Source organism: Ursus maritimus, unplaced genomic scaffold (assembly GCF_017311325.1).
Source record: "Ursus maritimus isolate PB19 unplaced genomic scaffold, ASM1731132v1 scaffold_3, whole genome shotgun sequence".
NCBI classification, from domain to species: Eukaryota; Metazoa; Chordata; class Mammalia; order Carnivora; family Ursidae; genus Ursus; species Ursus maritimus.
In genome coordinates this window covers 83,044,687-83,070,646 of record NW_024425563.1, presented here as the reverse complement: position 1 = coordinate 83,070,646, position 25,960 = coordinate 83,044,687, and the positions used below count along the sequence as shown (strand labels likewise).

Here is a 25,960-nt window from a genome sequence, read left to right as displayed (position 1 = left end):
GAAAGAGGATGGTGAAACCACAGGGCCATTCCTTGAAATGCTGAGTACAGAACTAAGACAGACAGTGTTGGGGCTGGTGACAACTGCTTTCAATTATTAAGTTCCAAAAAAGCTTTGCCAACACAGGCAGCAATTAGAGTGTTTTAGCTCTTTGTACACCTTGATAAGAGAGAGGGAGAAATACTTGCGTACAAGTGGAGAACCCTGGGGTGAAGATGATGTTTCCTCCAGCTGGTTTCCAGGATTTGGCAAATGAGATCCAGCTGGAGGATAAAGACAGTCTGTTACCCTTTGCCCGAACCCTCTTCCTCAGGGGTCCCTCCAGCGAGCCCTCCCCAGGCCTGACAGGCATGTTCAGGGCAGCTGGCATTTAGCCTGGGCCTAGACACAGAACCAGGCTTTCTGCAGTCAATGCTGAGGCACTGGAATCCAAAATGGAAAGACGGAAAATGTGCACCACAGTCTAACAGAGCCCCTTCTGTCTATGCAGGCAGTGTCCCCACTGAGCTTCCCCAGCCCAGTTAACAGGCCCTCAATCACAAGCCCTCTGCCATCAGTGAAGGTCAAGTACAAGTATTGGATTTACTCTAGGCCTGTTATATGATAAAGGCCAACAGCTGACAGTGAGAAGAAAGGAGACACAGAACAGGATAGAGGTCCTAGGCATTGACTGTGGAGTACGACCGGCTTCAAGTCCAGGTCAGACATTTGACTAGTTTGTCAGCAACAGAGCAGTCTCCATGGGACTGTTATCTGCCATGAATCCCATGCCCTGCACATGGAGGCTAAGGACAGGGCACCAGGGATCTCCATATGGGCACGGATAAAAATAGTTTATTCTTCAATGACACAGATTCGCAGTGTCTCTTTGGCTGAAGTCAGGTAAGATAACTTGTAAGCACTATAGTCTGGTTCTGCAGCAACTTCCTCCATTTGTTTTAGAAAGCCCGACTGGCCACCCTCCTGAGGGGACCAGGAGACACGGCTGTTCACTGTCGGGCAGGAGCAGGCAGGTTTGGCTTCAGTTGGTGTCTGCCGAGTCAGAAAGTTAGGGGTACTGAGTTTTCTAAGGCTACATCTCTACCACTTCTGGTCCTATTGGTTCCAGCGGTTGTTAACAGAGACTAGTGTTAAAACTTCTATGTGATTAGCTACAGGGAAGAACGATGCTTGAACAAAACCCCTTCACACTTTGGAAGGTGAAATTTAAAGTCAACAGAAAGAAAGATGATAGATGGAATGTTAAATAGTTCTGTTATCAAAGGACAAAGAAAGCAAGTTAATACCAGCCTGTGGAAGATCAAGGCCACATTCATAAAGTGAGCTCCTTGGTACAGTTCTACTACAATGAATTATTATTTAAGGAAGTTTCAATGCCTTGCTTGTAAATACCAATATATGAGAATACCAACCTCTCCTAATTTATTAAAAATTGTGAAATTCAAAGATATTATTTAAAAACAGACACTAATGACTACAATAAAGGCAAAAAAACCTTTAAAATTAAACGTGAAATTCAATCGGGGTCATATCAAACACATTTAATCTTCCAGAGTTCAATGTAAAAATACATGTTCAGACAATTGGTCATTTGCATACTGGTCTTACCAAACTTGGAGAAATGGAGTGTTCTTTCTCTTTCTGTGAATTTAAATACTTTAAGAAATTGTCTAGCATATTATTTCTAGGTTCTAAGTAGGGTCAGGCCTCAACTCCATATGCTTTCTGAGAGACTCAAGACCGCTTCAAAATTCAGTCTAGCTGTATCACTTGTATTTACACATGGACTGGTGTTATTAACTGTAATCACACAATTTCAATGGGTGGCTACCAGGTAGATGCGCTACCAATCCCACCAGCAGACTCTGGTGTGGTAGTATTTATACAACTGAGCTAGAATCTGGCCTAATTGGGCTGTTGGCACACATTAAGAATTTAAGTTCAAGTTCTCTCATGTCTTCGTAAACCTCCATGTACAGAAATCATTACCTGCGGTTTAACAAGGAGCTGGAAGATGCCAAGATGACATGTGAACATTTGGCAACCATGCTAAGTTCATCACTGTTCTATGCTTCCATGACCATATAAATCACTATTTAAAGGGAGTATAACATACTGCTTTCATAACCAAGTCCTCCTTGTTTTTTTCGTTCTTTTTTCCCTTTTTTCAATCTATAGCACCAAACATACCAGTCTGAGGACAGAAAATCTGCAACGTCTAATCTGAAAAACATACTGAACCACAAACTGGGAGCTACATACTAAGGGGCTGGGGGGTGGCAGGATAGAGAACAAAAAAGCAAAACCAACCAGTTTTGAAATGTAGTCCAGAACCATCTGTTCAATTTTCTTCTTTTCTACACCCTGTAGGTGTCTCAAAAGATGGTCTTTTAGCTCAGACACCATCTGAAAACAGGACACGGATTAGATAAGTCACAACCTACCCACTCACACCTGCTACTGGTTGAAACTAGATCCATTTATTAACACTCTTTACCAATATGAAACATACTGGACTTGAAGATCCCAGTGGTGGAAATGTACAACCCACAGTGTTACTTTAATGGGCATAAATCAGGGACATCAACATTCCTCAGGAGGAAGTGCTGATGATTCCCCCAGAGTCCAGCAAGCAGACAGGAGTCAGATTCCCAGCCCTGATGAGAATTCTCCAAAGAAGCTGAGGGAAGCCACTAACTTATAAGTCAAAGGCTTTGGGATCTACGAAAGGGGTGAAATCTACTGCTCCCAGGCCTGGCGAACTAACAGGAACAACTGTAATCCTGGAGTGACTATGTTGAGCAGGTTTGGGGGGGATTGGGGGAGTCGGGTGTAGTGAGGAGAGGCATGCTTTGCGCGTTTGGAAGGACAAAGGCAGGAGTAAAAACGAAATGCATCAGGTAGCTCCCTCTGTGCAGTGGCTGCCAACATTCAGCACAGCCCCCTGACATGCAAAAGTAATGAAATTATGGAGTCTATCGCCTCTAAACAGACTTGTATGCCTACTCTGTTCTCATCTTTCTTGGAGCTCACCAATCAGCGTAGCATCCCAGCCCTCCCTGCCTTTTGCTCTTCTGTCTCCCTCTCCTTTTTTTCCCCCTCTCTTATGCCTAAATTCCTCCTCAGCTGGAGGCCCTCCTCGCTAGAGATCTTTGCACCAATAAACATCATAGGAATTGTACAATTAACATCATATGTGCACATATCTACTATGTTAGCAGATTTGCATATATGACACCCTGAGCAAAACTAGCCCATGGCATTCTGGGCCACGTGTTAATTAATTAGGCTTAAAATTTTTATTTTTTTTTTTAAAGATTATTGCATGCTTTTTCGTGCTTTTCAATTTTTCTATGACAAACATAAAGATGAAAATTTAAATCACCCATAATCCTATCATCTGTGTTAACATTTTGGCTTTTTTATTTTCCTCTTCTCCAGTGTGCACACTCATTCTAATGTTTTCTAATTTGCTTTTTTTCATATAGTTTATGTCATTACATATTCTTTACCACACTGGTTGTAATGGCTGCACATTACTCAACTTTATGAAAGTACTAGAATTGATTTATTCTCTTCTTACACATATGGGATACTTCTTACACTATAGTGAATAGAACGAAAAAAACCCTCACACATGATTTGTTCGCCATAACCCCCATTATTTTCTCAAGCTAAATTCCCAAAAATGGAACTTGGTGGGTCATGTACTTAAGAGATGCTGTTGAAATGCCTCCCGCTGTGGTTATACTGGTTTTCAACTGCATTGCATGAGGCTGCCCGATTCCCTGTATGCTGAACTTTGCTAGTGTGGTTTTTAAATTTTTGACAATTCGGTAGGCAAGCACACACACATAATTTTGTATATTAGATTCCTTGATCTATCTGGTATTTCTGTTGGTTTATGGTATAAGGTGGTGGTACTTGGGATGGAAGGACTCCAGTTGTCTTTTCCAAATAGGCAGCCATTGATTGAGTAAAACTTACTTCTTTCTAGTGATTTTTAAATGCCTAATTTTATTATACGCTAAAGATTCAAATTTAAACTAGAGTCTCCTGACCATTTTGTACAAGCACCATATTGTTTCATTATTGTAGATCAATTACACACTCAGCTATCCGGTAATGTTAGTTCCATGTCTTTTGGTCAAGTGAGTCACCTAATCAATTGTCAGAGAAACTTCATTGGCTTTTTTGTTATAATTTTATTAAACCTAGATGCTAAGGATCTGGAAGTGGAATAATGCTTTTCACTAACTTTTCTAACTCGTTAATCCTAATAAAAAAGAAAATAAATTTAGAATCAACAGCTTATTAACTTGTTCCTTAATATTTTCCATCTCCCCTGGTGATTATTTTGTTTGTTGCATTGGACAATCACAGCATCTTCTTTTATTTCTGTTTCTTATTGCACTGTATAGAATTTCCAGAACAATATAAAATTTTAGTGAAAATAGCAAGAATCCTTAACTTCTTTTTTTGTTTTTTGAGAGAGAGAAAGAGAGAGAGTGCATGCACAGGGCAGGAGTGGGGGAGAGGGAGAGAGAGAATTTTAAGCAGGCTCTATGCTCAGCGCAGGGCCCAACAGGGAGCTCGGTCCCATGACCCTGAGATCACGACCCGAGCTGAAATTGAGAGCTGGACGCTCAACCAACTGTGCATCCCGGACACCCTGCTTCTTTCTGATATTAATAGGAATGACCCCAGCATTCGATTAAGAGCGCGTTAGCTATCAGTATTAGAATATTTTTTGGCTTATTGATTTGGTGTATTCCAGGAGTGGGATTTTACTTTTATCAATTTTAAGCACCTATAGAGATGATCTTTTTTTCCCCTCTTTGACCTGGCGATACGATGAATTATGTTAATACATTTGCTAATGCTAAGCTTTCCTAGAAAAAAGGCCATTTGGCCATGTAGTATTTTTCAAATGTGTTGACCAGTGGAAAATATTTTAATTAAGCTTGTGGTATCTATGTTCATAAGTGAAAGTAAAAGTCATTGTCAGATTTTGGTTTTAGGGTTATGCTAGCTTTTTAAAGTGATTGAGAAGCTTCCCATTTTTTTTCAAAAATACTTTACATAGCATGGGTATGACCTGATCCTTAAACATTTGAAAGAACTAACTCATCAAATAATTTGGTGCCTTTTTTGGAGGTTTTTGTTTGTTTGTTTGTTTGTTTAAGAGAGAGAGAGAGAGTGAGTGCATGCGTGTGAGGGGTGAGGAGAGGCAGAGAGAGAGAATCTTAAGCAGGTTCCATGCCCAGTGTGGAGCTCAACGTGGGGCTTAATCTCAGGACACTGAGAATGTGACCTGAGCCGAAATCAAGAGTTGGACACTTGACCGCCTGAGCCATTCACGAGCCCCTGGAGATAATCTTTGACAATTTTTTCAAATTATTTTATGGTTATTGTGTTTTCAAGGATTTTTTTTCTTCTTGGCTCAAGTTTGGTATTTCTATTTATCCAGGAAACCTTACCTGGAATTTTCAAATGTGTGAATACGCATTTACAGATGTTTTTCTCACATTTTAAAACTTCCCATATTTAAGGTAATAGATTACCCCATTCCTAGACGTGCACGGATTAAACATATTTTATTAGACTTTCCAGATGTCTCTTTAATCAGTTTTTTTAAAGAAAGATTTTTGGATTTATTTACTGATTCTTCTCTTCCATTCATTTATTTTGATTTCTCTCTCTTTGGTCTTCCTAGTAGTAGGACTTCTTGAGAAACCATACTTTTATTCTGTTATATTTTAAACCCCAAATACAAATGCCACAAAGACATTGTTCCTTCCTTGTTTTAAACACTCAATGCTATACATTTCCTTATGATGTTTTGTAATTATATACTTTGGGTGGTGACTGATTTATATATGTCTCCCCCACTACACTAAATTCTAAAAGTGCAGAAATCATATCTGTGTTGCTTACCATTGAGCACACAGGGCCTACAGTAGCTGGTAACAGCTACGTGTTAAAAGAATGAGTGAAAAATAGGGTCAGGATGAGAAGCACAATCTAGCCCTTTCCCCTTTTCTTAGATCCTATCATTCCGCAGCACCCAAACGGCCCACAGACGACTTACCAGCCCCATCAGCAGCCTCTGATGGTTGTCTTCCTCCTGGAAGAGGGGTGTTAATCTTGGCTCTGAAATGAAACAGAACAATAGTCAAGCAGGGTGGGTTTTGGGAAATGGTCTAAAAGAAGAGAAATCAGCCTGGGTTCCCCTTCTCTGAGTTACTGGGGAAATAGACCATTTTGCTATAGGATGAAATTTTTCATTAAATGCGTGACCTATTCCTGCAAGACAAACTTATCATTCAGGTGATACACAGAGAGCTCTACTCCAACAGACTAAGAAAGAAAGAAAACAAGGAACATATTTCCCAACACCAACAGGTTCTGGCTTTGATTTCTCTTCAACATGAAGACCCACCACTGTCTAAGAACTTCTGCTCCACTGGAGACCTCTGTCTCCACTTGGGCCCTCTCTTAACCCCAAGGGGGTCATAAACTCAGGGACAGGGACTTGATGGAAGGATTGCATGACTGCCTTCTTTGTGGCCCCCTATAGGTTAGTGACTTTGAGAGTCACTGAACTGAGGGGACTTATCAATTAATGTAGCAAATAATACTAATTAACACAAGTTATCCGACTAAACAGGTAACCAGCTCAAGATGGAAAAGTGACATGTAAGGTTAAATCCGATGGCACTTTCTCCACCATGATTTGCACTATACCAGCAGACTGGAGGAGCAGACAAACACAGTCTTGTTCCAAGATGTGCCCTAACACTCCTCTAACAGCACCTTCGTGCCTTGCTCTCCCCTCCTGGAGCAGCTGAGGCACGCACCTGTCAAGAGAGCAGAACTGCTCCAGTCAGAGGGCTGATGACCCTGTGTGGGACAGCACAGGTGCCTCTTGCCCCCTCAGGATAAATCCTACCTGGATCCCACACAAGATTTTGATTAAGATGAAGCAATTCAAAACTTGACACTAGCAGCCCTGAATTTCACCCAGACTGTTCTGTTTCTGTTAGTGATGACATTCTTCCTAGGATGCTAGTGCAAGCCAAGCACGTGAGAGGAAGGGACAAGCTCCCAAAGTGCACTCAGAGAGAATGACTGGCCACAGATGCAAACAGGCCAAAAGCACAGGAGCAGGAGCTCTAACAGGGGCACAGGAGTGATGCACACAACAAAAACCTCGACAACCGGCAACATTTCCCGTACTGCAAACTTCCTAGCCAAGCAAGAAGGGCGAGCCTGAACCAGGCACATTCACACCCTGGCTGCTGGGCAGGACTCCTGCCTGCTGCCGCTGCCTGGTGCTAGTGGGAGAACCCCTGGCTTCGGGCACAGATGGCCTGGTAACACAGACAGAGGCTGGTTCCCTCGGGCTGCTCAGTGAGCACAGGCTCTGTCGCCCTGGGCTGGATCACAAGTTCACTGTCATGGTTCCCATGAGCTGTGTGCACAGCTGCAGGATGTCCCACAATGCACCGTTAGGGTCACCCAGCACACACCTAAACATCCAAGCCTATAAAACAAAAGTGGGATATAAAAATAAAACTTTTTAAATGGAGGCTGGCCTTTATGAGGGATGAAAGCATTCCAGTGACAAAACCACAAAAAAAGCTTGTGCCTGGATACGCTTAGCATTCTCTTCCCCCAGTTTCACCTGGTGGGGTGTTTAATCAAGACTTACCTTGGATGCCACTCCCTCTGGAAAGCCTTTTCTAAGCTCGCTCTCTTCCCCAACCATCCCTGCTCCTGATCCAATCCCACCCCCTGCCCCGTGGTTCTAGACCACCCGTCACCTGGTTTAGAAACAACACGTTAGCATGTCTTCCTCACACATCAATGACAAAGCAGCCACCTGCGACGGTACAGTGCACCAAGCGCTATAAACATCAGCCCATTTACTCTCATTTTTCCCCTCACCTGGCCCTGAAAAGGTTAATGCACAAAATGAACACATGGCTTGCCAAGAGCACACTGTTAGCATGTGGCTGGACTGGAATTGAAGCCAAGTTCTGTCTGGCTCCAAGCCCATGCTCCTCCCCCATAACCACACAGCTTACCCAGAGACTCCTATCTTTGTACTCCTATGACCTAGCCCAGTGAGTGCCCAAATGTTAACCAAAATCAAAGACCCCTGTGTGATCAGACAGCTGGAAAGAAAGCAGCCCTAAGCCAGGGGAACTGCCCAAGTGCATCCTGTGGGTACAGCCACAGGGCACGGTAATTAGATCAAGGCTCTGAAGAAAAATAATGAAAACCAGACGGCCAACACTCAGGGACTCTTCCAGCAAAAACACATTCAGCAGCTGTCCCTAAAGGTCCTGGTGCCAAGACAGACATGGAGGGAGCTGGGTGGTCACTCTAACAGGAAGATATTAAGGGTGCTGCCCTCATTACACTATTGAGCGGGATTTTCTTGCCAACCCACAGGGGTAGAAAACACAGTGTTACAAACCAAACACTGACTGAAATCCAGAAGGCTTTATCACAGGTCTTTTCTTACCCAAATTCCTTGCTTCTAGGTTAGAAATCACCCTACAAAGAAATTAGCCAATGTTATTCACATAGGAAGATTAAAAAAAAAAAAAAGCCACAATACCATACAAAGATATCCTCCATAAAACCACTGCAGAAACTGTTCTCAGGCGGCTGAAAACCTCAAACACTTTAATCAACTTGGCAAAAGCCACATTAGGCAATTATAAAATCTCAAAACGCTGTAGCGCAAACAATGACGATAATTTAGAACAATCGCAGCTCTCAGTTATTGGAAATAATGGGAACAGAAAATAGAACAGGGTTGGAATGGGCCTATACTTGTAGCACTCCGAGATGACTCATCTATCCAGAAAATGGGCTTTCAAAATAAGAGCCAGCGCATCAGCCCACTAACGCTTTTTAAATGAACCTACTCTCTCTACCCTCCTAAAGTGCTCACTGTGTAAGAGCTTTCTTCACCACTTATCGCTTATAATTCATCTGTCCTCAGGATGCAAGTCTATAAGGTTTAACACATACAATTTTCCCACTAGAAACTCGAGCACCAGACTCAAGAACAGGGCCCAGGTGGCTGCTTTCATTAAGCTGACGGCATCATTCTGTTGAGGATACTCAACAAAAGGAAGCTACTTCCATGAAAGGTATCCAAAATCCATTATAGGTACACTTATCCCTAATTTTACTTACTTCATTGCATTATCAAGAATATTCCTCACATACACCATGGACCTTCTTCTTCCTGTTTTCTAGAAAGAAGAACATGTCAGAGCTGTGGAAGGTAGAGGTTTTGTGGGTGCCATTTTTCACACCAAGGACACAGTGCAATAAAGTAAAGAGCTTTGGAAAAAAGAACTACACTTTCCAACTAATCAAAATACCTACGTTCTTTAAAATTAGTTAAAAAAGCATTTTATTCTGAAATTATTATAGATGTAGAGGACCTTGCAAATCAACTAGACAGTGTTGTGTTATATAGAATAACACTACAACTATATACGATGCTACAGAGAGATCTCATGTATGCTTCACCCAGTCCCCCCCCCACGCTGTGTTTATATCTTATATAAATGACTATAGGACTATATCAAAATCAGGAGACGGATATTGCTAGAACGAGTGTACAGTCCTACGTCATTTCATCATGGACGTAGGTTCATGGACCACAATCGAGATACAGAACTGTTCCACCCCCCAGAGATCTCCCTAGTGCTGCCCTCTTTGTAGTCAGTCCCAGCCACTCTTCTTTCAACTATCCCTAACCACTAGCAACCACTAATTTGGGAACACCTAGGTTTTTTAAAAATCAATTTTTAACTATACAAGTAACGCAAGAACACAGGTAAGAAAGACCTGGATGTTAATCTCACTTCTACTATGAATCTGCTGCTGGTGTCCCTTAACCTTTGTGCACCTGATTTTCCTCCTCAAGAGAAGACAGATCAGAGAAGCACTGTGGTCTTCTTGCGACAATGCAAAAGGGCCTGGCGGTTAGGGAGAGCGCGGCAAATTGAAGCCAGCCTTAGACCTCATCTGATGCACTATTCTTTTGCTTCTTGCTTTATTCTCATGAATCCACACAAACCTCTTCTGAGATCAGGCTGTGCCATTCTCTCTGGACCATGCTGTTGTTATAGAGCAAGCGTGGCTTGGAGTACTTAACATATTCCAGGTTGGAGTTCAGTTTTTCCCAGTAACCCTTAAAACTGTGCACCTGCAGAAGACAAAAAGCTTTGGTGAGCTTGAGAAGCAGGACCTGTGGCCCCGACCAGCAAGGACCACTTAAGCCTTGCAGCAAAGCCAGGCTCGCCTTACTTCCTCAGCTCTTCTAGGGCAGCATTTCTGAGTGAATTCTTCCCACGAAAGATGGCATTCTCCTCCTGCAGGAATTCTAAAATAGTAAGACCTAAAGAGTCTTGCTTTCCCTATTTCCTTTTCAGCCCCGTTTACAGAGAGAGCCACTGCTCACTTCCCCAAACCAGTGTGAGTCACCTGGGTTAAGGCAAAGTTGGGAAGCCTGTATTAAACCAGTGTTGTATTAAACACATCGTATCGTTTCCTCTCCAGAGACCCATTTTTCTGACGTAGGTTGTGTCAACAATGCAACATTCAGTCAGAGAATGTTCGTAAGACATGTAGCACAGGAAATAGGCTTACTGTCCTGGTAAGCTTATCTACTTCCAAAAGAGGTCTTTCAAAGCCTAGGAATCAGAAAGGTGGAGTGAACTAGTTTCACATTCAGTCATCAGATATTCCAAAACTCCAAAACAGAATTTGCTGGCATCCTAGCTAGGTCTTTGACATATCGCTACAATTGAAGCAATAATGTATCCACTTTATTTATTTATTTATTTATTTATTTATTTATTTATTTATTTATTTATTTTTAAAAGATTTTATTTATTTATTTGACAGAGAGAGACAGCCAGTGAGAGAGGGAACACAAGCAGGGGGAATGGGAAGGAAGAAGCAGGCTCCTAGTGGAGAAGCCTGATATGGGGCTCGATCCCAGAACGCCGGGATCACGCCCTGAGCTGAAGGCAGACGCTTAACGACTGTGCCACCCAGGTGCCCCCACTATATTTATTTTTAAATACAATGCAATACTAATACATTTTTTTAAATTGAAAGATGCATAGACACAAATTTTTTTTAATTTTTTAATTTAGGATTTATTTATTTAAGAGAGAGATAATGTGTGAGAGTGGGCAGAGGAGCAGAGGAAGAGGGAGAGACAGAATCTCAAGCAGACTCCCCGCTGAGCGCAAAGCCCAATACAGGGTTCAATCCCACCACCCTGAGATCATTAGCTGAGCTGAAACCAAGAGTCAGATGCTTAACCAACTGAGCCACCTAGGTACCCGTTTTTTAATTTTTAAATTTTAAATTTAAGTATAATTAACATACAATGCTATATTAGTTTCAGGAGTACATACAGTGATTCAAGAATTCTATACATTTCTCAGCGCTCACCACAATAAGTGTAATCACCATCTGTCACCAAACATTATTACAATCTTATTGACTAGATTCCCTCTGCTGTACTGTTCATCTCTAAGACTTATTTATTTTATAACTGGAAGTTTTTACCTCTTAATCCCTTTTATCAATTTCACCCATCCCTCACCCCAACTCCCCTCTGGTAACCACTAGTTTGTTCTCTGTAATTAAGAGTCTAGTTTTACATCTCTTTTTATTTGTTTTGTTTCTTAAATTTTACATGTAAGTGAAATCATACGGTATTTGCCTTTCTCTGTCTGACTTATTTCACTTAGCATTATACCTATAGGCCTATCTATGTTGTTGCAAATGGCAAGATCTCATTCTTTTTTATGACTAATATTCCATTGTATACGTATACCACTTCTTTATCCATTCATCTATGGATGGACACTGGGGTTGCTTCCATATTTTGGCTATTGTAAATAACGCTGCAATAAACATAGGGGTGCATATATCTTTTCAAATTAGTATTGTCATTTTCTTTGAGTAAATACCCAGTAGAATTACTAGATCATATGGTAATTCTAGTTTTAATTTTTTGAAGAACCTCCATACTGTTTTCTACAGTGGTTGCACCAATTTGCATTTTCACCAGAACATGAAGGTTCCTTTTTCTTCATATCCTCACCAACACTTATTATTTCTTGTCTTTTTGATTCTAGCTGCTCTGACAGGAGTGAGGTGAAATCTATTGTGGTTTTGATTTGCATTTCCCTGATGATGAATAATGTTTAACATCTTTCCATGTGTCTGCTGGCCATCTGGATGTCTTCTTTGGAGAAATGTCTATTCAAGTCTTCTGCCCATTTCTTAATTGGATTATTTGTTTTGGGGGTGTTGAGTTGTATAGGTTTTTAAAATAATTTGGATACTAACCTCCTATTGGATATATTATTTTCAAATATCTTCTCTCATTCAGTAGGTTGCCTTTTCGTTTTATGGATGGTTTCCTTTGCTGTGCAAAAGCTTATTTTGATGTAGTCCCAGTAGTTTATTTTTTGCTTTTGTTTCCTTTGCCTACGGAGACATTATCTAGAAAAATGTTTCTGTGGCTGATATCAAAAGATATACTGACACAAACGGTTCTCTTAAATCAATGAAGATAGATTTATTATATACTTTCTTGCCAAAATATACGTGTTCGTAAAAGATTTGACTAGGGCCAAAAGTGCAGTGTGTAGCCATAAAACAAAGTGAGCTAATGCCTGGTGTGGTAACAGCCTTGGCTATAGTGCAAGAAAAAAAAAAATAGAACTTAAATAAAATATGCCTCAATCAAGAAAAATGCCCTTATGTTAAATAATAGCACATTATCCAAATTCTTATTGAAAGGACAGTTCACTATTGGTCCAATGAATTTTGGCACATTGGTAAATTACATAATAAATTAACTGGCTATTTTAGAAGCCTGAAAGGTCCATCCAACCAACATCTCTTCTCACAGGTCATTTCTAGGGGAAACTGGAACCCTGGTGTCACATCACACTCCCTAACTGACCCACCTCACTCAACTTTTCTTCCCCTTTCAACTTATTTATAATTAATGTACCCTTATCCACCCTTTGGTCTTCCTTCTATTGAAAAAAATAATAATGAAAGCAAATTCTGCCAACATTTGGCAGCATTAAATCCCTGACAGGAAGTCCCTGCAGCTTTCTTGCTATTCTACTCCTGGGTTCTGGCACACTAGTACCAAAGCCCCACAACTAAATGATGTCGTGGTGACATCTAGTGGTGGGCCAAGATACTAGCTCTGCCTCCTTTGTTGCCGCAGTCCCCCACCCTGTGGTCCTTGCGATCTCTTGAGGAACACTGGTGCCCTTCTACGCATCAAAGGGCCTCTTCCCCTCAGGCCAAATGTCACGGTCCTGTCAGAAGACCCCATGCACACACTGTAGCTCCTCAGAAAAGATCTCTCCCAAGCGACCTTCCTTCCCCTTCTGCCCCCACAAAAAAGATCCCTTTTCTTAGCTGAGAATAAACAGATTAAACAAGTTCATGGATGGGCTACAAAGGGGCTTAGGAACCCACTGACTGTATGCAGAATGGAGTGAGTTGTGGGAGCACATTTCTGGGGACAAGGCCTACAGCTTGCACCGGATGTTCAAAGGAATCCATAACCTACAATAGTTCAAAACCCGAGTTAGAAGGAAAAGGATCGGAGTTTTAAAAATAAACAAACAAAACCCACTTATATTTAGACAAGAAACACAGTTCACCAAAAGTCCTGGAAGTATTTTACTATAAACCTGTAGGTCTTTCAAGAAGGTCACCGCGCGGGATGCTAAAACGTAGACGAAAACAACTAGTGGCATATGTCACTACTTGGTATCTATGAGGTAAGTGATATAATTTTTTTAAAGATTTATTTATTTGACACAGCACAAGCGGGGGAAGCAGAGGCAGAGGGAGAAGAAGGCCCCCCCCCCCCCGAGCAAGGAGCCCGATGTGGGACTTGATCCTAGGACCCCGGGATCACGACCTCAGCCAAAGGCAGACGCTTAACTGACTGAGCCACCCATGTGCCCCAATAAGTGATAAGATTTTTTAAGTTATGAAAAATCTTGGAGATCACTGTATATTGGAAGGCCTATTTGGAAGCCTGGGTAATAGATAAGACCCAGAGTTTGAAAATGGATTTGAGTAAGTGAAAGACAAGGAGAGGATGTTCCAGATGGGGCACGTAGGGAGTGAGCAAAGACTGAGAGATGAGAATGTGGATTCTGGGTTAAGATCAGAGAGCATTAGAGAAAGCAACCAGAGCATTTCATTCTCTGTGGTGAAGATATCGGCCTCTAGCATGTGATTCCCAAGCTCAGCAAACACCTGGCTGGCATCCCCTAGACACTGAACTGCAGTGGGGTGAGACCTGAGCTTCCTGAGTTTTAGAAGTTCCCCGGGCAACCCTAGTGCTCAGCCAGGACAGAAACACTGCTTGAGCATGCCCAGGTAATCGCCATCTCCCACCCGCCCTCACGTGTTTGCCTCACCTCCGTGCTTCTGGTTTACAGGCTGATCAAGAACCAGCTGTCTGAAAACGGTGTGATTGTGTTAATTAATAGGAGACAGGGTTAAAGAGGAGGTTAGAGCCAATCCAGGATGGATCTCGGACATCAAGGGAACACCAGTCTGCTCATTAACCCAGAGAATTAAAGCAGCTCCAAGATAAAATTTTAGATGCTTGAACACAGAATGGGGGGAAGAGGGAGCAGAAGCTGTACAATCACATCCGAACAGTCAACCTGGGAGCACAGGAAAACACTCCTTTATTGGCCAGTTAGTACTTAGGGAACTCGTTGTGAACAGAACACTGTGCTCATCGGGGACAACGGCATCGACACAAAGTAAAAGCCACAACAACCCGAGAAGCACACTGCAGGCTACTTCAGAGGAGCACAGAAAGCCTTCAAATACACAAAAATATTTTCTAAGAAAATACTCATGAATGTAGCTACTTCTGGGTGATGCTGGTGTGAGAAGCCATCAGATTCTCAAGGAAACCCCAGAAGTGTTTTCCTGCACAAGGAGGAGCTTTAAAGTTTGACTGTGAAAGAAGGGAAATAATCCCCAATCTCTTCTTGAAAAATCAGGTTACCTGGCTGGCTCAGTCAGTAGAGCCTGTGACTCTTGATCTTGGGGTAGTGAGTTCGAGCCCCATATTGGGTGTGGAGATTACGTTAAAAAAAGAATCTCACTTTGCCTCTTAGGAGGACTGAAATAATTACCAAATGAAACCCATCGAAACTATTACTTGAACAAAAGGACCAGAGGGTTACACTAAGAGATTGTTCCCCATTTATGATTTGGATTGCTAGTTGATTTTAGGGCATTAAAAAAAAAAAAAAAAAGCCCATGGTTCTGGTTCATCTGCAAATTACTGCCAGGAAAAAAACATCTGCCTTTCATTTCTAAAAAGCACTCTGGCTTTGGTCCTACATCTGATTAATCCTCATCTTCTTAGAGGAGAAGAGGCCAACTCAGAGAAAACCTTTACTCTCCATGCCAGGGCTCAGCGAGCAGAACTAAAGTATCAGTCCAATTTGGCTTTCAGGAGATTCCATCTCGGTATCAACTTCTATTTGCAGCCCAGAGAAACACAGTGACCCCCTACCTCTAGCACAGACAGAATAAAATAGAAACACCTGTGTCTCCACGAAACTAGCAAAGCACCATACCAAGTCCAAGTGCTCTGAACAGACCAGCAGATCCATACAGAGGACCAGTGACTGGAACTCCTGTGGCTTCCTGCAAAGGGGACTGCATGTGGCAAGTGCCAGTTATCCTATTTATAAATTAATGGCCTCTTTCTTCCCCACATCTAGAAAAATACAATCTCTCTTCTTTGCCCAGCTGGGTAGTTCTCTTAGTCACTTTTTTTAAAAGATTTTATTTATTTTTTTGAGAAAGAGAGAGAGCATGCACAAGGAGGGGGGAGGGGCAGAGGGAGAGGGAGAAGCAGGCTCCCCACGGAGCAGGAAGCCAGATGGAGGGCTCGATTCCAGGACCCTGGGATCATGACCTGAGCTGAAGTCAGACGCTTAACCAACTGAGCCACCCAGGTGCCCCTCTCTTAGCCATTTTTATTTTATTTTATTTTTATTTACTTTTTTAAAAGATTTTATTTATTTATTTGACAGAGAGAGAGACAGCCAGTGTGAGAGGGAACACAAGCAGGGGGAGTGGGAGAGGAAGAAGCAGGCTTCCCAGCGGAGCAGGGAACCTGATGCAGGGCTCGATCCCAGGACCCTGGGATCATACCCTGAGCCGAAGGCAAATGCTTCGCGACTGAGCCACTCAGGCGCCCCTCTTAGCCATTTTTAATGTGCTGCATTTTTAATGTAATCACAAAAATAGTTCTAAACTGTTCCATCTCATAACCAGCATATGCCCTGAGAAAGCCAACTCGAAAATATTTGTCTCCTTTCAACCTTAAGCATTAAACAGTACATCTCCAACCAAACCTATGGAGAACAGCAGCACAGTCTAGTGGCTGGGTCTGTTCCTCGATTTCATCACCTGAGATATAAACTGAAGGTACCCCCATCTCTGTAGATATGACAGGAATGACTATATCAACCTGGTGCTCTGTCTCTAAGAAGTAATATTTCTTTGTAGGATCATAAAATTATGTTTGACAATATTAACTAACTTTCCATTATTCACTGTCTCAGAAAATATGTTCTTCTTTTTCTTCTACAACAATCTACTCACAGAAGACTTCACTTCTGGGCTCCAAATGTGGGAGACCCCCTGCCTCCCGCCCCGGCAACATCCACCAATTCTCCAGCACCACCTGGGTGTCCTACAATTTAACTCAATTCTGACACTACGTACCTGGAGACAGCATTGGATCCCACAAGCTGCATATATATTGGAGGGTCCTAAAACCCCTCCTTTGGATTTGACAATTCCCTGGAGTAGCTCACAGAACTCAAGAAAACAGTTTACTTATTCTGTATTGGTTTATCGTAAAAGGCTACAACCGAGGAACAGCCAGATGGAAGAGATGGGTAGGACCGGGCATGCGGGAAAGGGCTCAGAGTTTCCATGTGCTCTTGAGGCAAACCACCCTCCTATTCCTTCACACGTTCATCTGTCTCAGAAGCTCTCCAAACTCCTTCAGTTAGAGTTCTTTATGGAGGCTCCATGACCTAGGCAGGATTGATTAAATCATTGGCCACTGGTGACTGAACTCAATCTCCCAGCCACTCTCTTGCCTCCGGAGGTGAGAGGAGGGAAGTTCCAACCTTCTAATCACACGTTTGGTTCTTTAAGCAACCAGCCCCCAGTCTTAGGTGCTTTCCAAAAAATCACCTCATTAACATAACTCAGGTGTAGCTGAAAGGGGCTTGTTATGAATAACAAAAGACATTCTTTTCACCTTTGTGCTATTTCAGGAACTGGGAACAAACACTAAATATAACAAAAGATGTCCCTGTAGCTCTTAGGAAATTACAAGGATTTTAGGAACTCCTGTGCCAGGAGTCATGGATGAAAAGCAGATGTGTATTTCTAGCAATATCATAGTATCACGTATGTACAAACTGAACTTGGCAAAATCAGTATTTCCCACATAACCAATTGACATTTCTGGTACTACATTGTTATCAAAGCAACAATCCTCATTTTTAAAAATTGTAAGCTAGTCCATTGTAATTTTGTTGATACTTTGGATTCCTAACAAAACTTTTATTTAAATGACAGTGGTTGTCTGTATTGGGAGGGTCAAGGAAAAAAGTCTTTTGTATTTTGCTAAGCAATACTCATGCTCTGCCCAATTAAACAGTATTCTTAAAACACGTTCTAAGTGAAGAAGCATAATTAAATAAACAAGTCTCTGACCAGAGAAGAGCCAAGGTGCCAACAATTGTTTTCCCAATGGCTCAGGGGCACGGAGACCCCCTGATAGACACCTGAAGGAACACAATGACTTCTGAGTGGGTGTAAGTGGGAAGGGCATTAAGTCTTTCTGGCCTTCCCAGTCTCTGGATCAGATAGTTAATCTAAAAAAGCTTTCCTTACTTTATAAAATGAAACTAAAATGTCGGGCTTAAAAAAATATGTAAAAATACTCCCATTTCTCCATTTGTGGCATGTTCATTCACCTTTTATCTTTATATTCCAGTAAGTTATTGTTTCTATGTATTTTCTAATCTTTATGGGCTTCCTGTGGTCAGATGGTTTTAATAGTTTCTCTTCTCACTATAAAATCAAGGGTAATTTTAAAACTTTCATGAAAATTGCCACTTCCCTAGAGAAAACCATGTTTTATGAAGGGTTAAGATCCTTCGTGGGAAGGTCACTCTTGATAACATTGCTTTTAAGGCAAGGACCTTGTTTCAATATACTACTTGTTGAATTGTTTAAAATTCTTTTGGAAACCATTTTATAAAGTAAGGAAGCCACTTGTCTTTCAGGTGATAAACTGCTAATTTAACTGGCTTATGCCAAGTTAAATTACATATTCCTACATTAAACGTTTGTAAAGTACTCCACGGGAGAGTTCTTTGCAGAGGGAGCAGGAAGAAAGTGCTTATCTAGCTTCACTTTGCCCTTCCCTCTCCTGACTCCTTATCAGGGCAGTCATCTACCAAGGAGAATGGAAGCGAGCGTGGTGAGAGTAAATAAGGGCCTCGTGGAAAGTCTGGCAGCAAGCATGCATTCATTTCGAAAGGTAACTCGTGATTCAGGTCATAGGTACTCAGAGCCAACTCCTGAGCTGAATAAGCATGGCGAGAACAGGGGCTGGGGAGGGAGGAGGAGCAGAGGGTGGGATGTGCCCCTGCAAGCAGGTCCATTGCAATATAATTAAGCTGGGGTTTGGGGTAGAAGAAGTAGGTCAAAGGCAGCGGCTTCTAGTGAGGGGTAATGTGCAAACAGGAATGGGGAAACAAATGAGAAAGATCAGAGCCAGGTGTCCTGTGTCTGTCTCCCTTGCTGAGTGACCGGGGTGGGGGCTGGGGAGCTGCTCAAACCAAATCTAGGACCATCTCCTCCAGAGCCCAAGGCCCATCCCAGCAGCATACCTTTGCCTTCCCTGACAGATCGTGTCTGCGTCTGCGTGGACAAGGTAATGAAGAGATCTACAGTTCGAACGTGTGCTGTGTAACACTTCCTACCAGCATGTAGACACACGTGGAGCAGTGAAGGAGCTCCCGAGCATGTCTGGGAATGGTTAATAGGAAACATCTGTCTGTAGGGCCAAATGCTAATTAGGGAAGAGGAGAAAAAAGTGAGGAGATGGCAGAGTGAATATCTAGGAGAAAAACACATGAATAATATAAAAACACATCATTGTGCACACAAATACACGCACGCACAAAGAGAAAAAAGGAAAAAAAGTGCAAAAATAAGTCACTTCGTTCCTAAGCAAAGTCAAATCATATTCTTAGAATAAGCCAATGGGTAAAAAATTAAGAAAACCTTCATATCACTCTTTTATATTTACTTAATTTTTAAATGACAATACACAATGGTGATAAGGTTATAGTAAAACTGATAAACTCATAAATTCCTTGTAACTTAATCACAACTTTTTTTTGAATACCAATTTGGCAATAAGAAACAAAAGTTTTCAAAACTGTCATAGTCTTTTTGCCCAGTAAAATTCCTGGATATTTAACCTTGGATGAATAAATCAAAGGAAAAGCTGTCTAGATAAAATTATTCACTGCAACATTATTTTTAACAGCAATTTTTTTTTTAATGGGAGCTGGAGACAAACTAAATGTCTCAAAACAGAAAAATGATTCATTAGGACCCAACAACCCAGCAGAATCTTCTGGAGCCATGAGAGGTCATAATTACAAAGTTCACGTAGCAGCATGAAACAGTTTGATATAATTGGCAATCTTTATTAAATACCTCTGGATGGCTGTCACTACTATGCATACCTTTGACAAAGGCCAGGAGGAAATTGGGGGGCGGGGGATGGACAGGTGATACGTTAAGAACTGTAGAATTACGGGTGACACTCCTTTCTCTTTAAAATTCTCTTCACAGGTTTCTTGTGTGTCCATTAAACACATTATGGGTTTGATAGGACTAGTGATAAACGCAGAAACAATACAGGGAAAGGATGGCAGCTCTTTTTTTTTTTTTTTTAAGATTTTATTTATTCATTTGACAGAGAGAGAGACAGCCAGTGAGAGAGGGAACACAAGCAGGGGCAGTGGGAGAGGAAGAAGCAGGCTCCCAGCGGAGGAGCCTGATGCGGGGCTCGATCCCAGAATGGCGGGATCATGCCCTGGGCCGAAGGCAGAGGCTTAACAACTGAGCCACCCAGGCGCCCCAAGGATGGAGGCTCTTAATAAGAACGTTTTCAGCTATTAATCAAACCTTTCTTTTCCCTTCGCCTTCCTCCCTTTGGAGGGCTTCACAGTGGTCTTGGGCTGTGGCCCAGAACCATCACCTGTCAGTGACCTTGGAGGACCTTTCTTAGGACCAAAACCCGGAACTGCTAAACCTGCCCCACGCGGCCCTCTCCCACTCCCAGTACATCACCATGACCTCAGACCTCAGGCTTTCAGCTCCACTCCCCGGGGCTGCCCAGGCCTGGCCTGCCCTCCCTGGATCCGAAAGAATCAAATGTAAATAAGAGCAGCAGCACAGTGAGCTGCCTGCTGCCAAAAGTTGAGATTTCCCACTACACACCAAGCTATAATTAACAGGAGGCGATGCCAAAAACAACAAAGGAGCTTCAAGGAAACTGCTAAAATACTCTCCAGTTTTTAGCTACATACACATTCTTTTCTACTCACCCACCCCACCCCATTCTCCCTATTGTGCTCAGAAACTCTTCTGAAACCACCAGATCACAGAAAGACACTAATAGCTACCGCTTAGTGGCAGGAAGGAGGTGTGCAGGAGCTTCACAGAGACCACATACGGAGCCAACACAGGTCACTTTTGAGAAACAGAAAAGCTGTTCTTAGAACCAGAAGGAAATTAGATAATCCCAGCCCAGGTTACTTAATGGGTTTAAGACTGTGTATTTGTGTGTGTGTATTGAGGGGACACGAAGGAAGTAAGAAGCAGCTACCAGGTCTCTAAGGACAATCTACAAGAACTCCTCCAGTGTGGACTAGTTTGAGGCGTAGAGGAAAAGACGAGTTGTATGTGGTTTAGGTTGAGCCCCATAATTCTCTATCTTCAGAAAACTTCCCCCTCCAAAGAGTATTCCTAAGAATTGCCATAATATCATCCTCAGTGACGACTCAACCCCTTAGGAAGGATTTGCTAGAGAACTAACCCTACCCTACCCTTCCCCCCATCTGCCCCCTGACAGTTTGCGAGCCCTGTGGGAGCCACCATGGTACTTGGAGCAGTGGAGCTGGAACTCTGGTTGCGTGTGGAGGCCAGCACTGAAGCCATGCACGGTGTGCTTTTGTCTCTCTCTGGAAGGACTTACCTTCATGAAAGGCAAGGCGATCTCTTCCGTCACAAGGGTTATTCCAGGAATTTCCTACGGTGGGGGAAAAACACACACACACACACAACTGCTAAACGTATCAAGGACAGCAAGCTTGAACCTTCAGGAAGTGTTTTCTGCACAGACAGAAGCTGAGGGCAGCTCCCAGTTTGCTAACCTCTACTTTAAATAAACCTTGGGGTTTATAAATAACAGTGAACACAGCCCATCTCTTGCCTTGGGAAGGGAAATAGTCTTTAAAGTTATGATTACAATAGAGGACAGCATCTCTGAAGGAAAGGAGAAGACTATTAGGAATACAGGGCAAATAGTGTGTTATTTACACATTTCCATATAAGAACAAATGAGGCAAATTACATGTGCACCATCAAATGCAGTAATAAGGGGGCACGTTCCTTCTTTGTTTTATTGCTCCTTCCTCTCTCTTCTTCTCTTTTGCTTATATGTATTATATAAGCCCCTGCCTGGCTAGAAGGAACCAGATTAAGTGGGGTTCTTTTTTGATTTTGGTGGAAAATTTTCCTTCTCCTCATCCTCCACTATAATTTCAGAAATAAAAGATCCCCATAAAGAGTTGATGCAGCAGTATCACCATGGCAAATATGAAAGATGTATAATTTGTATCAGGAAATCCAAATTGTAACGTTCTGCGAACTAGTGAGCATTAAAACAAAAATTTCAATAAAAATATAAGCTTCCAAAATTGCCCTACATTCAGCTACTTTAGAAGTGTATTTCTTTTTTTTTTTTTTAAGATTTTATTTATTTATTTGACAGAGATAGAGGGAACACAGTCAGGGGGAGTGGGAGAGGAAGAAGCAGGTTCCAGCAGAGGAGCCTGACGTGGGGCTCGATCCCATAACGCCGGGATCACGCCCTGAGCCGAAGGCAGACGCTTAACAACTAAGCCACTCAGGTGCCCCTAAAAGTGTATTTCTATATTAACTGTGTAGATTAGCCTCTCAACTCATGAATTCATCTTTTATATTCTAAAAAAAAAGTAGATGATATATGAGAAAATAATTTAAAAGGTGTTCTGTAGACATAAAATCTGGTATTTGTTTAGAACTTAAATGTACTTAAACGTACTAGATTTTTACTGACATGCAATATTCCTGTGGAAAGGGGCAGCACAGCAATGCAGAAGTAAATTTTCAGAATATTCAAGCAACCGAGTTGTTCACTGTGACCACAGAAAGCCTGTGTTAAGAATATATTTTGTGTTTCATTTATCACTACTTGGTAAGAGAAGACACTTCAAAAAAGCATTAAGATTTCACTATAGCTTTAGGTTATAAATGGCATCTTAAAATAGGAATAACAAGGCTAATTGTTTGCAAAGCATAATTCAGGATTATTTATATGTAAGAGCACCATATCTTCTAGTATCTTAAAAAAATCCAATTCCGTTATTTACAGAAATAATCTGTCTCCATACAGAAGTATGAAATTAATATTTTTTATTTTGGCAAGGGTTTATTAAGGTGTAGGAATAAGAGGATTTGCAGATTAGAAAAAGAAAAGGCAAAAGATTTACATCATTGCTAAAGAGAAGCAGGGACTCAGAATTTCAGGATTAGAAGAGACCTTTAAGGTAACCTACTCCAACATCCTGAAGTTTAGAGCAACATTGTAAACCCTAAAATAAGCTCAGTAGATGGTGGTTAGAACTGTGGGGTTTTTACAGTACACTCTCACAGGACTTCCTGACATCATCTGTATGTCTACAATAGTTCCGCCTCCCCGCAGTCGTGAGAAATGCAAAAATGAGGACCTGCAGTCTCAAGACAAGCCTCTCAACATGATATCCAGTGAACACGGGCTCCATCTTTAAACACAACTCTGGGAACTAGAGGGGTTCCTGGTCCCCTCCTCCCAGATACTAACTGGAGGGTGACAGTGTTGGGTGGTGAGGGAAGGAAACAAAGAGGTGCATTTCCTGACTCCCCTGTGGTTTAACCTGCAAACGTCCTGCCACATCACCAGAGACCCTGCGTGTATATTCACAAGAGTTCTCAAAGCAAACAGGGAGGGCTTGGAGAAGGAAGGAGCTCCCTTGTTATTCTACAGTGAGGCAAGCACACTGAATAACCCTTAACAGTAAAAGACAGAAGGGTCTTTAGAAAAACACTACCGCTGTGCATACCAAACATTTAGAAATTAATCAGACATACCTGCCTCTATTTAGATAGCCTAAATACAAAACGGACAAGTGTCACAATTTATTCCAGTACTTATTTTCCTATGTCTGTGTTACCTAAATTCAATTCATTTTTCTAAATGCCTTTTTGATACAAACCTCTGCCTTGAGACTAAGCATGTAGTTCTAACATCTAAGTAGGAAAGAAGAAACCTTTTTCAGGGTTTTCACTTTCTGATCCAACAAATCTCAGTTTACTGCACCATGTTCTAGAGAAAATAAACAAAATCTTAGCTCAGCACCTCCAAATTGAAAAATTGGGAGGAAGGGCCAAGAGGAAGAAAAGATTGAATGGAGTGAATTTGCTTAAGATTATTAACCTTCCCTGACCTTGAAGCTCGATAGTTATTACAGATTTTCCTTATGAGGCTGGGAAAAGGGGTCAATCTATTTAGGAAATAGAATAGCTTACAACAACAACAGTGGTCCACCCATTCCTTGTTTATAAAAACCTAAGAAATATTTTAATCCACTCTAGTTGCTAAAAAAAAAAATTAAAATACTATTTGAAGATGATAGAGGCTTTATTCTGCTTAGTAGAAAGTAGAGCAACACATATCCTGTACCTTCTCCTTCACTTCTACTATTTTATATCACTACCTTGGGCTAATAGCAAGGATTCATTATTATATTTTTGCCAGGAAACTCAAGTCAGATCCTTATCAGTCAGAATAAACTAATGAAATCACAGCCATGGGTGCTGTGACAGGGATGTCCTACAAATGACCCACAACTGTGAATCAATTTTAATTACATAAGGAATAGAAAGCATTAACTTACTGTATTCCAAGCGAGCACTGAAGAATATGGCAAAAGTTTATCCATGTTACTTGTCTCTGGGTATATGCTCCAATATGAAGAAGCTGAGTAGATTTTTGAAAGAAAAAAAAAAAGAGAAAGACATGGTATAATAATAATAAGAAGAAGGCAGTAGACACTGTAATTCACCGAAACAAGCAAACCCCAAAAAAGTTTTTATTGCCTCATCCTTATCTTCAAAAGGCTAACTAACCGTTATGGTTCTACCTTTATGAAACGTTCAGGTTCTGCTCTTTACAATGAGAATAATTTCAAAAAAAAAATTATTTGGCACCTTCTATCTAACCCAAAATGACATTATGCCACTTCACACAGAAACGGCCGACACAAAACTGAACTAAGAAAGTTTTTTATATCTTACTGGGAAAAAAAAAATCACTAATAAGGTTAGAGAATCAAGATCATATAGTATCACATCAGTCTCTGGACTGTCGCAGCTTCTCACAAGACCACGAGAGGACGAAATTTAATTTGGTGCTGACTGAAATAGAGTAAAAAAAAAAAAATGCTTCTAACCAACATTTTGACAGATTGAGGCATTATCAATTTGCTGCTTTCCCTCCAGCAAAAGGGTCAAGGATTCAACTTAATATGCACCCTCAACAACACCTACCAATTATAAATTCCTGAATGAGGTCAAATGAATGGCAGGCAGAGATGCTCTCAGAAATCCACTGAATGATCTTTAAAAATAAGAAGACAAGTCTGTTGGTATTTACATCTGCACCCTGCTCCCACCACCAAAGAAGTACAAAATGTGAATCTTTAAAACTTTTGTATTTTGGAACTGCCGAAGAATACACTTACTTCCCTTCAAGGCACATAATGCAGTATTGTGGCTTAAGCAGTCTTATAAATCAGGTCCATTTTATATATCTTTTTAATAAATGCCCCTGGCTGAAATCCAAATAAGCCTTCTTCAACCCCATGTTTGTTTTTGCTACAGTAGGTCATGTTATAGCAAAGTACCAGTGTGAAGAGCTGGGGTATACAGGAGAAAACCAAACCAAATCACACCACAAAGCTCGAAGGCAGCAGACCTGGATTTGAATTCAGGTCAGACGTGAGTGTGAATGTTGTCACACCACTTAACCTTCGTGGGCATCACTGCACGGTCCTCCCAAGGTCATGTAACAACAACTCTCTCAGTCACCACAACCATCCTCACCTCCTGGCGGACTGAAACTCCTTGTTCCCAACCTTAGAATTGAAGGATACTATGCGGCTTGCCTAGCCAGAGAGCACTCTCACATGTCTGCTTCTACCAATAAGTGGTTGTTTGTTGTTTCTTTTTAAGATTTTATTTATTTATTTGTCAGAGAGAGAGTGCGCACACACAAGCAGGGGGAGCAGCAGGCAGAGGGAGAAGCAGGCTCCCCACTGAGCGAGGAGCCCAATGCGGGACTCGATTCCAGGACCACCTGAACCAGAGGCAGATGCTTAACCAACTGAGCCACCCAGGCATACCCATAAATTTTGTT

General features: G+C 41.7%; 1 protein-coding gene across 3 annotated transcripts in view; it reads right to left on the bottom strand.

Annotated features, from left to right (window-relative positions):
- Positions 1 to 25,960, bottom strand: part of LOC103658772 (gamma-secretase activating protein) — a 78,877-nt gene that overhangs the window by 9,424 nt on the left and 43,493 nt on the right. For 2 of the 3 annotated variants that reach the window (XM_040644330.1, XM_040644331.1), the window contains exons 17-25: positions 25,093 to 25,162; positions 24,441 to 24,523; positions 21,440 to 21,493; positions 10,112 to 10,240; positions 9,217 to 9,275; positions 8,534 to 8,565; positions 6,092 to 6,153; positions 2,311 to 2,406; positions 193 to 263 (exon numbers count right to left, since the gene is read on the bottom strand). In XM_040644330.1, coding sequence (XP_040500264.1) covers positions 193 to 263; positions 2,311 to 2,406; positions 6,092 to 6,153; positions 8,534 to 8,565; positions 9,217 to 9,275; positions 10,112 to 10,240; positions 21,440 to 21,493; positions 24,441 to 24,523; positions 25,093 to 25,162 — 656 coding nt within the window. The remainder of the gene's footprint in view (positions 1 to 192; positions 264 to 2,310; positions 2,407 to 6,091; positions 6,154 to 8,533; positions 8,566 to 9,216; positions 9,276 to 10,111; positions 10,241 to 21,439; positions 21,494 to 24,440; positions 24,524 to 25,092; positions 25,163 to 25,960) is intronic. The other variant, XM_040644332.1, reaches the window with a different exon arrangement.